Consider the following 13,475-nt stretch of genomic DNA (forward strand, 5'->3'; position numbering starts at 1 on the left):
ACAACCCTTAATTTTACTAGTCATTTAAAAATTGTAAAGCAAAAAAAAAAAAATTCTAAAGCAAACATGGTATTTTGACATAGATGTCATTATATGTTCATGTACACATGAGGTACAGGAAATCCAGCTAATAACTTGCTTGGGGCTAACCAGTTCTAAGTGATGGGATTTGAACCCCAAAAGTTGGTACTACAAGAAGTATGGAATTGTAAGTTGCCTGGAGTCTGTTCTCAGGTCCCTTTTTTTTTTTTTTTTAAAGCTTTGTGCTTTAGGGAAGTTACTTAGCCTCATGCCTCTGTTTCTTGATTTGTGAAATGGGGACAGACAGAAGACAGATAACCATAGTGTCTATTTCGTAGATTTTGCGTGCTCACCAGGGGGAGTATTTGCTTTGCCATGCATGTGACCCAAGTTTGAGCCTAACCCCCTCAACTCCCCTATGCCCACTCCACTCAGAGCTGTGGTGACTTTCCATTTGAAAAAGTTGGCCTGGCGTGGTGAGGCTTCAGCAATGGTGTTTAAAAAAAAGCATCTGAGTGGTCCAGGAGGTGGCGCGGTGGATAAAACATCAGACTCTGAAGCATGAGGTCCTGAGTTCAATCCCTGGCAGCACATGTACCAGAGTAATGTCTGGTTCTTTCTCTCTCTCTCTCTCCTTCTCTCTTCATGAATAAATAAATAAAATCTTTAAAAAAAAAAAAAGCATCTGAAATAAATGTACCTGGCCATCATTAACAAATTCAACATTCTCAGTAAATGTTATATCATGAAATATAGTTAAATGTTTACAGATAATTACAGAGATTTCTCTTTTGCCACCTGGGTTATTGCTGGGGCTTGGTGCTGGCACTACAAATCCACAGCTCCTGGTGGCCATTCACACACACACCCCCCCCCTTTCTACTTTTTTTTTTTGGACAGGACAGAGAAATTGAGAGGAGTCTGACTGGGGTAGATAGCATTTACTGGTTATGCAAACACTCATGCCCGAGACTCCAAACTCCTGAATTCAGACCCACATACCACCATAAGCCAGAGCTGAGCAGTGCTCTGGTAAAAGGAAAGGAAGGGAAGGGAGAAGGGAAAAGAAGGAAGGAAGGAAGGAATTGAAAGGGAAGGGGGTGATAAAGAGAAAGACACCTGCTTCATGCATGGTTCATGAAGCTTCCTCCCTGCAGGTGGGGTCCGGGGCTCCAACCTGGATCCTTGTGCATGATACTGTATGCACTTAACCAAGTGTCCCACATTCAACCCCCTAATTACAGATACTTTCTGGAGACAGTTTATCTTATTTTTGTACATCAGATCTGAGGGACTGATAAAGATTTTTTCTAGGAACAGGCTGGGGGGATATTGATTGACCTGCCAGCGCCCATCCAGCAGAGGAACAATTACAGAAGTCAGAACTCCCCCCTTCTGCACTCCAAAAAGAATACTGGTCTTTATTCCCAGAGGGGGAAGAAATGTTAGGGGACGATGAAAAGAGGGCTCTGAACTTCCAATTCTTTAAGGACCTGGAGAGAGAAGACGAAAAAGGGAAGGACATTAGGAAGTAGTAATAGGTGTAGGTGTGAATTACAGAGGAAGATGCATTGGATCGACCTTCTCGTGGTGCATCCCGTGAGTACCCATTCATTGGGGAAACTGACGATCCTTCCTAGCCGACTGAATCCACATGGATCCCAGTCACTTTCAAAGCCAGCAACAAGCAGCTCCTGACAGCTTTCAACCTGACCTATTGACTGGCTACGGAAGAAGGGCAAACGCTAGAAGAACAGAGGAAGAGAGGCAGGACCAATAGGGAGAATTGGCAAAAGTTAAGATAGATTTCTATGACCTTGGGAGACCCACTGCTGTTCAGCAAAGGAGGGAATGGGGACACAGAACTCTGACATTCTCCTGTTATCTTGTAATTTTGCAAATCAGTACTAAATCACTAATAGAAAGAAAAAGGTTTGTTCTGGGGTGGGGCTAGATAGCATAATGGTTATGCAAAGAGAATCTCCTGCCTGAGGCTCCATAGTCCTAAATTCAACCCCCCACCCACCCATCACCATAAGCCAAAGCTGAGCAGTGCTCTGGTAAACAGTAAAAAAGTAAAATAATAGAATTAAAAGAAAAAGTTACTCTTGAATATTAATCCACTTCTATGGTAGTCACCTCTGTTTGGTGTCTTCCCTCCCACCCCCAATTAATTGATTGGCCTTAACTAACTTGTTCTTCTAGATAGAAGTATCCAGTTGGTATCCTCCTTTCCCTAGAGGGCTGACTGGCTACCTTTCTGTCATCTCTGAGGCCTTTTCAGTTTTTTCCCCCTCACAGAGACCTTTCTTTACTACAGACTGCTAACCCAGGAACTCCTTGCTGCAGTTTTTAAATGACATTGGTCAAGGTTAATAGACTAAAATGTAGTTTATCAAATGAAACTCTTGCCTACCTCCTCCCTCAGCCCTTTAGTGTGATGGCACAGGACCTTTGGTGGGAGGTGGGGTGGGGGTGAGTGTATGGTGCAGAATAGGGAGGAGAGGTTGAGGGGGAGAGAACTATTACAAGACAAGATCATGCTTTTTAGTGTCTCATATCAGGGCACTGATGCTATCAGACAAAGACTGTGCCTTCTATTAGTGAGCAAAATCAAACCACCATCCACTGCAAGGAAGCAAAAGATGTTTATTCAGGAATTCGAATCTGGGCCGAGAGGTGACTGACAGCAGTCCACCAGCTCGACCCTGAACAGGGCTCAAACCACACAATTTATAGGATTTCTGAATACACTCAGGGAGGGGGAACACATTACCTTATCAATCTATATCCAATAACATGCTATAGAAAACACGGAATCCAATCATTTCAAACCTAGCAAAAAGCGGGATCCACTCAAAGCAAAGCGCGGGCTGATTTCAAACATTGTAAAACTACACAACCAATAGACCCTAGCCAGAGTAGGGTCACCTCATCCTCTCGCCATCAGTTGCAACCATCTGATAAACAATGGCTTACTGATTAAGTCCTCTTGTCTATGTAAAATGCAAGGAATTTTCCATCTTACATTCCCCTCTAGTCTTAGCCAAGAATCAAATCTTTGATTCATCTTCTTCCTCTTCCTCTGTATAAGCTTCTATATACTCTGTCCTAAGGAGCATTACCTTCTCAGATAGTCTCCGGATCAGGGAGATCAGTGACCTAAGTAAACAGGGTCCTAGAGTAAATATTAAGAGCAGGATGACTAGGGGTCCTGCTAGAGCGCTAACCAGAGTGGTTAGCCAAGGGGACCAGGAGAACAAATTTTCATACCAGTTGCTCTCTCATTCTTAAAAAGATCTTCCCTATCTTTTATTATTATTATTATTATTTTTTTCTCTCAGTAAACTGGATCTGTATCTGGTTGCATCTACCCACTGGGTGTGCCTTGTGGAGCGGGCGGCAAGTGACAGTGCCCCATTGTGCATAAATTCAGATCCTAGTGATCTGAAGTCCCCCACACATTTAACTGCAATATAGTCGTTTTTAACTGGAGGTGTCCATGACTTCTGGTCCTCCACAGTCTTTACCAGATTGTAGAGGTCAAAGTTTAAGTCTGGATACCAGGTTCCAACTGGGTGGAGTCCCGTCTTGAGATGCAATCACGTCTCTGGTGTCCAGATGGCCATGTCAGGTTGAGGGTTGATGTGTCCGCTTCCCGATAGATTGAGATTGCCAACTCCCGATGCCTACCACTGGTGGCTTCTGTTGAGCTAGTGACTGGTCTTTTCCAAAGGCTCGTAGCACAGCATTCTAATTGTCCTGCAATATAGGCTGGAGATCTGTAAGAACTTGGTAACAGTTGTGGGATGGATCAGAGACAAGAACATCACAGATCATGACAGCAGCAGTCTACCAAAAGCCATTTCAAAGGGAGACAGTTTGTTTACAAATGGGAAGCAGTACACTCACTCTCAGAAGGGCCTGAGCCAGGAGCGATACCCATCCCCTGCCAGTTTCTTTAGGGTCTAATTTACCTCTCTACCTGCCCAGAGATATGGGGTTCATTAGCACAATGAAATTTCCAATTTGTTCCCATTTCTCGGGCCACTAACTGAGACACAAAAACGGTGAATGTTTGCTTACCAGAACCAATGGTGAGAGGGAACTCTCCACCTGGGCACTATTTTGTCTAAAATTTCCTTGCTCACCATCTATGTCCCCTCAGACTTTATTGGGTAAACCTCTATCCAACCTGAAAATGTGTCTATAAATATCAGCAAGTACTTATACCCCAAAGTCTCTGATTTTACTTCCGTAAAATCTATTTAGTCTCTAGTCCTAATCTCTCGCCCATCTTATCTTTTTCCTTACTGTATCCAGGGTCCTTTGGAAGCAGGGAGTCTAGTAGAATCAATGCCAGGGCTGGCCCTGCTTGCTGTGTAGCTGCAAAAGTGGCTTCATCTGCCCTCCAGTTTCTTTTCTGATGTCTGGAACAATGGGTCACAGCTGCTTCTTGCAGGCTCCATGTGGCCTCCAGTAGGTTCCTTGTGCTGGATCATCTTCCTGGTGGGAGTCAGGAGTCCTCCCTCCCCACGTGCTCCATGCACACGCCATGTAGCAAAGGCATACCTCTTTGCAGCCTTTTTTTTTTTTGGGGGGGGGGTCCTCAGGATCTATCTCCAACATCAGGGTGGCAGGGTTCAGGCTGGTGGCAGCACTGAATTTCACTCATGGCTGGTCTAGGAAGAGCTTGGTGTAGCAGGTTAGATGGGCATTGGACTTGCCCCAGTGATGGCTTGTCTGCTTTCCTTACCAGCTGTGCCACAGGTGTTATTGTCCTCAGGCACTTTTGTCCATCCATCAGCCACTGGGCCCCATATTTGACAAATAGGCAACGGGCCTGTGTCATGGCCCAAGTTTTTTGGGTCAGCACTCCCCGGCTTATGCCTTTAGGTTCATCCACCAGCAGTCTAAAATGGCTTGTTAATAAAATAGCCTTTCTTCCAGTGTCCTTTTTCTTTTCAGTAGCATCACTGATCTTTCTCTACCCTTAGCCCCATCTTTCTGACTTTTCTTTTCCCTCTGGGCACTGCCCCAACTTTCTCTTTCTTTCTTTTCAAAGTCTAATATCAAAACATTTGCCAACTTCTTAAAAACCCTCTGAGCAATCTCTTAGCTTTCTTTTAAATCTTTCTGTCTTCTGTAACTTTCTTCTAATACCTGGGGCGGATTTGAGCAACAAAAGGCCAAATTTGGTGCCATTCTATTTACCTTAGAGAGATTTGTGGGCCATTTTACTGCCCCTTGGAAACCCCCTAAGAGAATCTGGCAGTATGATTGAAGGGGTATCACTGCTATACTCGTACATTTGTAATCAGTAAGACACACACAAAACCAAATTAAGAGCTTACCAAAACTGACAATCTGATGACCAGAATTGGCCTATACATCTCTATATAATTTTAGAAGGACTTTTTAACAAACAGATATACCAGTATAGTATATAAAGTCAATACCCAATTTGTTGACATGATAAAATGATTACCATTTTTTTAGCATTATTTTAAACTGCTTAGACAGTTTAAGCACACTATTATAACTTAGTTTACTAAGATCTTTACTCATCACAAAGCTATCATGAGTAGGCATAGATATAAAACTCTTAATAGATTTTACCACTTAGAACTCTAATATGGCAACTTAAAAGGCTAAAATAAACCTCATAACTTAAATATTCAAAATAATAATTTTGTTAAATCAGGATTTGCCAAAACAAATCTTCTATCAGACCAAAAACACCATTTGCCAAGAATAAATCTCTGACAGCGTCTTAAAACAAACCAGATAATTTTTAAAAGCAGAAAGATACAAAGAGGAAAACCAGAGCAAAAGCCTCAGGCTAGAAAATCATTAATATACTTTTACTTTAAATCTTTAGCTGTCTTAGCAAATTAATTTTTACCTTTATGTTACCACATAAGAACTGTGTTGAAAACTCTTTTTTTCTTAAAAGAACTTTGATAAGACCGCAGCTTTAAAGTTACTTACACTTTTAACCTTAAGATTAATGTTTCTCAGGCCTAAAACATGCATATAAACATGTAGTCTATAACACACAAGAGGAGAAAACTTTTATTATCAAGACATATCGTAGTCACCTTTTTATCATTTATATATCTGGGGCTGATTGTTTAAGGGAAAAGAGCAGCTTTTAACCAGTACAGACACAGCAGCATATCTGGTCAAACACAAATTCAGATCTGCACTCACACAGTTTTCAAGATGAAACATCTCACATTTATACACTAAGATTTTTTTAACTAACAGCTCTCAGGACAACCTTAACTAGCCCTAGAAAAAACAAGGAGGAATAAACAAATTCCTTCAGCTTCTCTCCACAAGAAGCCCAAGAGGCTCAAGGACTGTTTCTGAACATCTCTAGTCAGCTCATCTTCACAAAAACTCTTGCTGTGCCTATCTTAAGAGTTACCCTGACCAAGTTCCCTCCAAAATGGGTCACACACCAAAAAATTCAGTCATTCGTAACACTCACCCACAAAACATAGCTTGTCAGTCAGAGCTGAAGATCAGGCTAGGTCCAGATCAAAACAGCAAAAGGCCAGGAATTAGGTACTCCAAAGAGAAGAGCTAAAATTACCAAGGAGCCTGTTCTCCCAGCTGGGGAGTGTCAGAAACCAAACCCTAATGGAAGAGGAGAACAACGAGAATGAGTATCTAGTACAACAGTGATTAGGATAACAGATAACAGGGAAACTCAGCTGCTATGAGTGGTCAGAAAGCTTTAAATGTTGGGGAGCTCATGAGCTGGCCTGGCGTGCCCCTGCAGCTGGGACCCGAACAGCGGGTGGGGAGGAAACCGACAGACTAACAGATGGCCGGAAGGCTGCCGGGGCCCGGTTCGACTAGGAGGCCACCCCCCTTCTACACACCTTCACTGGAGTGGGTAAAGCCACATGCACGCTAGCACTAGCGCCCATCCGCACCCATGGGCCCGTCCCAGGTGACAGCTGCGCCGAGACAGGGCGGGGTGTTGCCCCTGCAATAGAGCTGCTGCCTGGCCCGGCTCGTGGCCCCTGCTGCGACCAGCCCACCGGACTCCTGTGCAGGCGGGGTGGCGCCCTCAGGGTCCTGCCTGGGCCGGCCTGAGGACACGCTTCTGCTACTCAGGCTTAATAGAGAGACATAGACAAGGCAAAATTCAGCTGGTAACTTCAGGCCAGAACCAAATCTGGTCCTGTCACTCTGAGATAATTTTCTAAGGTTGACCATCTTACACCTTCATGGCCTCATGTAAACTCAATTACCTTCCCACTGCCCCTTTCCTGATAGCACCATTTTGGAGAGTTAGGGTTTCAGTATTAATTTGGGGAGCATAACCCTTCAATATATAGCATGCAGTGGTTAAGAAGATGGGCGTTGGAGTGAAATTGCTTGTCTCACTAGTTGTATATTAAGCAAGCTACTTAGTCTGAATACTTTTTAATCTATTAATATGGAGTAAATTAGTTTTTGCAGGCAAAGCCCTTAAAATATCAAGTAGCTTTCAGTGTTAATTTTCAACAAAACAAGACAGATGACAATAATGATTTTTCTAATGATAAATTTTCTATGTAGTTTGGGCAGTGACACATAAGACTTCTTCCAAGAACAGTGTACGCTGACTGTAGATGTCTTTGGAGATAGACAACCTCGAATGTAAAGGAAAGATGTGTTCTGTGTTGAACACATGCTAGTAAGAAAAAAAACCAGACAAAACTGCTTATTAATTCAAGTGCATATTTTTACACTTTTGACTTGCCTTGTCTTGAAAAGGAGAGATGAGCATCTGCCTGTCTGAAAATGTGAAGTTTTGAATGTAGTCTGTCACATGAGAGGTATGGTATCTTACAGCCATATGCCGTTTCTTGAAAAACAGTAAACTTTATGGACTCTGTTGAATCAACCTTGTAACACATGACATTTTAATCCATATTAATGGTGCTACTAATGGTACTTCCTTTCCCTTTCCACCTTGGCTTTTTCTCTGTATATAAGGTTTTGTGTTAACTCTTGACCACCTGAACTCTTGCTTGCTCTCCTAGCTTTAGTCTCCTTCCAGCTCTGTATTTCTGCTGAGGTTATATTCTATTTGTTTTTCAGATGAGACACTTTTTGCTCTTCCTGCTGCATCTGAGCCTGTGATACACTCCTCTGCAGGCAAGTTCTCTCTGCTAGCCATTTATCCTCTGTGTACTCCAGCTTTAATCCATTAATGTTGCTAACTGTACAGAGTAGTTTGAACTTAACTAAAATCTGACACAGTTTAAAGATGTATATCTATGAGAGATTTTAAAACTTGGCGTTTTTATATGCTTTGTCCAAGTGAGCAATGGGGAGCATGTGCTTAATAATCAGAATTATGTAAGAAACTCTTGGCCTCTTATATATCTTTACATATTGACTGCTCCTTCCCTCCAAATAGTTTGCTGCTTAGAGCGAAAAAGCTTTTCTTTGAATAAATGAAATGTGTCTTGACCGCATTGAATTAGTTTCTATACAGTCAGTTGTTCTTCTACAGTCCTCCCCCCTCGAGAAAAAGTTAAACATAGCTTTTCTTAGGTGATTATCCTTAGGTTTTTCTCAAAGACTTGATTGATTTCTTTGCACAGCATATAATCATCTCTGTGGCCATGCTGCTTTATCAACAGTAACTTAAGTTTCTCAGCAGTGGCTTAAGTCTATGTGCTAAGTGCTAGCTAGCATTGAATTTTAGTTAGCAGTAAGTCTTTACTAACACTGTTTTGAATCTGTCATAAAACTTGCATGAACTCTGAAAACACTGGCATTCTCTAACTCTCCTTTCTGTCCGTGGTCACAGAAAAAAATATGGACTTGAAGGAGCAGCCAGGTAACGCTGTTTCCACTGGGCAAGAGGATTTCCCATCTGTCCTGCTTGAAACTGCTGCTTCTCTTCCTTCTCTGTCTCCCTTCTCAGCTGCTACTTTTAAAGAACAAGAATACCTTGGTAATCTGTCAGCAGTATTGCCCTCCAAAGGGTCACTTGAAGAAACTTCAGATGAAGCTTCTAAAGAGCTCTCAAAGAAGGCTACAAATCCATTTGTAGACAGAGATTTAACCAAATATTCAGAGTTGGAATACTCAGAAATGGGATCGGCACCCAGTGACTTTCCCAAAGCTGAATCTGCTAGAGTAGTAGCACACCCTAGGGAAGACACCCTGGGGAAGAGCAAAGATGGAGAAGAGGATTTAGTTCCTAGTAACATCTTTCATAGTCAGCAAGCATTACCTGGAGCCCTTGCTAAATCTGTTAAAGAAGAGGACAAGGTTATTTCTCTGGAGAAAACAATGGAGGGTTTGAATGTGAAGGGAGGTGCAGCCGAGATTCCTATGAGGGAGGAGTATGCAGACTTCAAACCGTTTGAGCAGGTCTGGGAAGTAAGAGGTTCTTATAAGGAAGCTGGCGATGTGTTGGCTGCCGAAGGTAAAGTAGAGAGTAAATCGGGAAATCAAATGGCTAAGAACTATTTCACAGATAGCCTTGAACAAGCTGATCATGAAAAAGACAGTGAAAGCAGTAATGAGGACACTTCTTTCCCCAGTACACCAGAAGCTGCGAACACTGGTTCAGGGGCGTATATCACATGTGCTCCTCTGAGCCCAGCGGCAGCAGAAAGTGCCCCAACAAATACTTCTCCTTTGTTGGAAGACCGTGCTTCTGAAAATAAGACCGACGAGAAGAAGATAGAAGAAAAACAAGCCCAGATTGTAACGGAGAAGAACACTGGCACCAAAGCATCAAATCCATCTCTGGTGTCAACACAGGACTCTGAGACAGATTATGTCACAACAGAGAGTTTATCAAAGGTGGCTGAGGAAGAAGTGACAGGCATGCCTGAAGGTCTGACTCCAGATTTAGTCCAGGAAGCATGCGAAAGTGAGTTGAATGAGGTGACAGGTGCAAAGAGTGCTTTTGAAACAAAGATGGACTTGGTTCAAACATCCGAGGCCCTGCAGGAGTCACTGTACCCTGTCACACAGCTCTGCCCCTCATTTGAGGAAGCTGAAGCTACTCCTTCCCCAGTTTTGCCTGACATCGTAATGGAAGCACCATTGAACTCTACAGTTCCTGGTGCTGGGGCTTCTGTGGTACAGCCCAGTGCATCACCAGGGGAAGCTCCTCCTCTAGCTAGCTATGAAGGCCTGAAACTTGAGCCCGAAAACCCCCCACCATATGAAGAGGCCATGAACGTATCACTCAAAAATGTGTCAGGAGCAAAAGAAGCAAAAGAGGCAGGAAGTAGGAATGCAGCTGTTCAAGAGACAGAAGCTCCTTATATCTCAATCACATGCGATTTAATTAAAGAAACAAAGCTCTCCACCGAAGCAACTCCAGATCTCTCTGATTATTCTGAAATAAAGGTCGAACAGCCCACACCTGACCATTTGGAGCTAGTCGAAGATTCCTCCCCTGATTCTGAACCAGTTGATTTATTTAGTGATGATTCCATAGCTGAAATCCCACAGAAGCAAGATGAAACCATGACGCCTGGGGACGGAAATCTCATGGAAAGGTCACCCGAGTTAATGATGAAACACGAAAATAAGGCAAACCGCGGGGCTTTACCACCACCCGAGACAGGAAAGCCATATTTGGAATCTTTCCAGCCCAATTTAGATGGTACAGAAGATAGCTTACTAGCTGACAGAGTCTCAGCTTTAAACCTCAAAGAGAAAATCCGTTTGCAGACGGAGGAGCTCAACACGATGGCTTACTCAGCCGATGACTTTTTTGGCTCCAAGGAAGCAAAAATAAGAGAGAGCGAGACACTTTCAGATTCATCTCCAATTGAGATAATAGACGAGTACCCTCCATTTGTCACTTCTAAGACTGATTCCCCCCCACAACTAGACAGGGAGTACACTGACCTAGAAGTAGTTCAGAAAAGTGAAATTGCTCACGTCCAGGATGGAGTCAAGTCACTGCCTTGTTCAGAGTTGCCCCATGACCTTTCTTTCAAGAGCGCACAAGCTAAAGTCGAAGATACAGCTCATGTCTCTGATGACTCCTCCAAAGACAAGCCTGCGACTGAAGCGGTGTCCTTTCTGCTGCCAGATGTTCCTGTGTTGCCCACTCAGACAGAGATAGGCAGTACAGTTAAACCCAGAGTTACTGTGAAAGAAGCTGAGAAAAATCTTCCTACTGACACAGAGAAAGAGAACAGAGCACCATCTGCTATATTTTCAGCAGAGCTGAGTAAAACTTCAGGTAAACAGTCCATATCTTTCATGCTTTCTTACCTCCTTGAATCAACAAACGCCTTGTTAGTTACATATTGTGTAGCATATAACACATTCATAAGATTTTTTTAAATGTATTTTTTACTGTCCCATTAGGTCTTTAGTGCTTCTTCTGTCCTTCATACACTCACCATGTGGCCTTCCTCTGAGCTTCTCCACACAATTATTCATTGATCCTTTTTATATTCTACTGTGGAACTAGAAAAAAGAAATTCTTGACTAGAATTGGCTCACTGTCTCTTTTCTTTTGTTTCAATGATTCCAGATGGCAAGAAGAGTAAAAAGTAGTCAATTTTTTTCTTTGAGATATATTTACTTTTGTTTTCCTGGAAATTACTTTAAAAAATTGACAGAACATTTCTGTAGTGCTTCCAGTATTTTAATACAGTGCAGTGTTGTTGTTTTTTTTTTCCAGTGATAGGTATGAGCTAAATGTTAAAAAATGAGTAGTAGACATATCATTGAAAAATATACAGTGTTATAAATTTGTCTGAAACTTACTGATTATTTTTTTCTGCATTTTCCAAATACTGATTTGTATAAAATGAGTTACACGCATGTTTTCTGACATTCTAATTTAGTCACGTTTTCTTATTATTTATTTATTGGATAAAGACAAATTGAGAAGAGAGAGAGAGACCTGTAATCCTGCTTTACCACTCATGAAGCTTTCCCCCTGCAGGCGGGGACCAGGGGCTTGAACCTTTGTCCTTACACACTATAATGTGTGTGCTACCGCCTGGCCCCTTAGTTGTGTTTTTATTTATTTATTTATTTTTTTAAAGATTTTATTTATTTCTGAGAAAGATAGGAGGAGAGAGAAAGAACCAGACATCACTCTGGCACACGTGCTTGCCAGGGATCGAACTCGGGACCTCATGTTTGAGAGTCCAAAGCTTCATCACTGCACCACCTCCCAGACCACAGTCATGTTTTCTATAAGAAACTTGAAAGGGGGGGGAAGAAACTTGAAAGAGTTACTGTATATTTACTGTACTTCCTATTGGAGATGGGTAGCAATGATGGCAGAGACCAGTTGACAGATCCTTGCTACATACAGTAAGAAAGTTGCTTATGAAAATAAAAACAAGAGGATGAACAGGGACGAGACTTGTTTGATTGGACATGGACATGAAGGATAAGGGGAAGAGTGAAAGGAACCTTGGGGTATTGGTGTGTGCAAACAACATGACAGTGCAAGAAACCAAGCAAGCATGAGAAACTAAGATAGATTTAAGGGGAGAAGGCTGAAGTTTCATTTTGAATATGTTTGTGTTAACATGAACCAGTAAGGCATCCGAGAGTTGATAGGTGGTACGCATGCATTTGCCCTGGACTTTAAGAGGTAGTAGGGGAGTTGGGCGGTAGCGCAGCGGGTTAAACGCATGTGAGGTAAAGCACAAAGAACTGGTTTAAGGATCCCGGCTAGAGTCCCCAGCTCCCCACCTGCAGGGGAGTTGCTTCACAGGTGGTGAAGCAGGTCTACAGGTGTCTGTCTTTCCCTCCCCATCTCTGTCTTCCCCTCCTCTCTCCATTTCTCTCTGTCCTGTCCAACAACAACGACATCAGTAACAACCACAGTAATAGCTACAACAATAAAACGGGCAACAAAAGGGACTAAATAAATATCAATTTTTTTAAAGAAAAGAGATAATAGCTGCCACCTAGGAAGAACCAGGAGAAGAGGAAGATACAGAGGTGGAGGAATGGTCAGCAGCAGCATCAAATGCTGGCGAGAGGGAGTAAGATGAGGATTAGGAACCTGCCAGAAAGAAAGGGAAGGTGTTCACATAGCAGCATGTGCCAGTCTGCAGTGAGGCAAAGAAAGGGGTGAGCAGTGAATGGGACTTGAATGGACTTGAACTCCTGGCCGAGTGCTGACAAAAAGGTGCATGTGGAAGAGAAAGTGTTAGCAAGCGGGTGTGAGGTGCTGGCCTGAGCAAGGGCTTTTTTCTTTTTAAAGGTGGGAGAGGAAGTGTAATGAGAGGTTCTAGTAGAGTGTCAGGAGGCAAGTGAGATGATCCAGAATTCAAGTAGTGCAGTTAGCTTGGGGTTGTCGTGGGAGTGGGGGTGGGCTTGGGCTTGAATGTGAACAGAAAGGAAAGGGGTATTGCTGGAATTCTTTGGCTGGATGTTGAGAAGGTTGTTTGGCTATTTATGTGTTGTTGTTTTTTTTTATAGAATTTATTTAT

The 13,475-nt window shown here is 42.7% G+C and overlaps 1 protein-coding gene across 3 annotated transcripts in view; it reads left to right on the plus strand.

Annotated features, from left to right (window-relative positions):
* Positions 1 to 13,475, plus strand: part of RTN4 (reticulon 4) — a 65,480-nt gene that overhangs the window by 19,465 nt on the left and 32,540 nt on the right. The window contains exons 2-3 of one of the 3 annotated variants that reach the window (XM_060187643.1): positions 8,125 to 8,181; positions 8,843 to 11,251. The exons of 1 other annotated variant lie outside the window; for it this stretch is intronic. In XM_060187643.1, the coding sequence (XP_060043626.1) occupies positions 8,125 to 8,181; positions 8,843 to 11,251 (2,466 nt within the window). The remainder of the gene's footprint in view (positions 1 to 8,124; positions 8,182 to 8,842; positions 11,252 to 13,475) is intronic. One more of the 3 variants, XM_060187641.1, reaches the window with a different exon arrangement.

The sequence above is a fragment of the Erinaceus europaeus genome, chromosome 3, assembly GCF_950295315.1.
Source record: "Erinaceus europaeus chromosome 3, mEriEur2.1, whole genome shotgun sequence".
Taxonomy (NCBI): Eukaryota; Metazoa; Chordata; class Mammalia; order Eulipotyphla; family Erinaceidae; genus Erinaceus; species Erinaceus europaeus.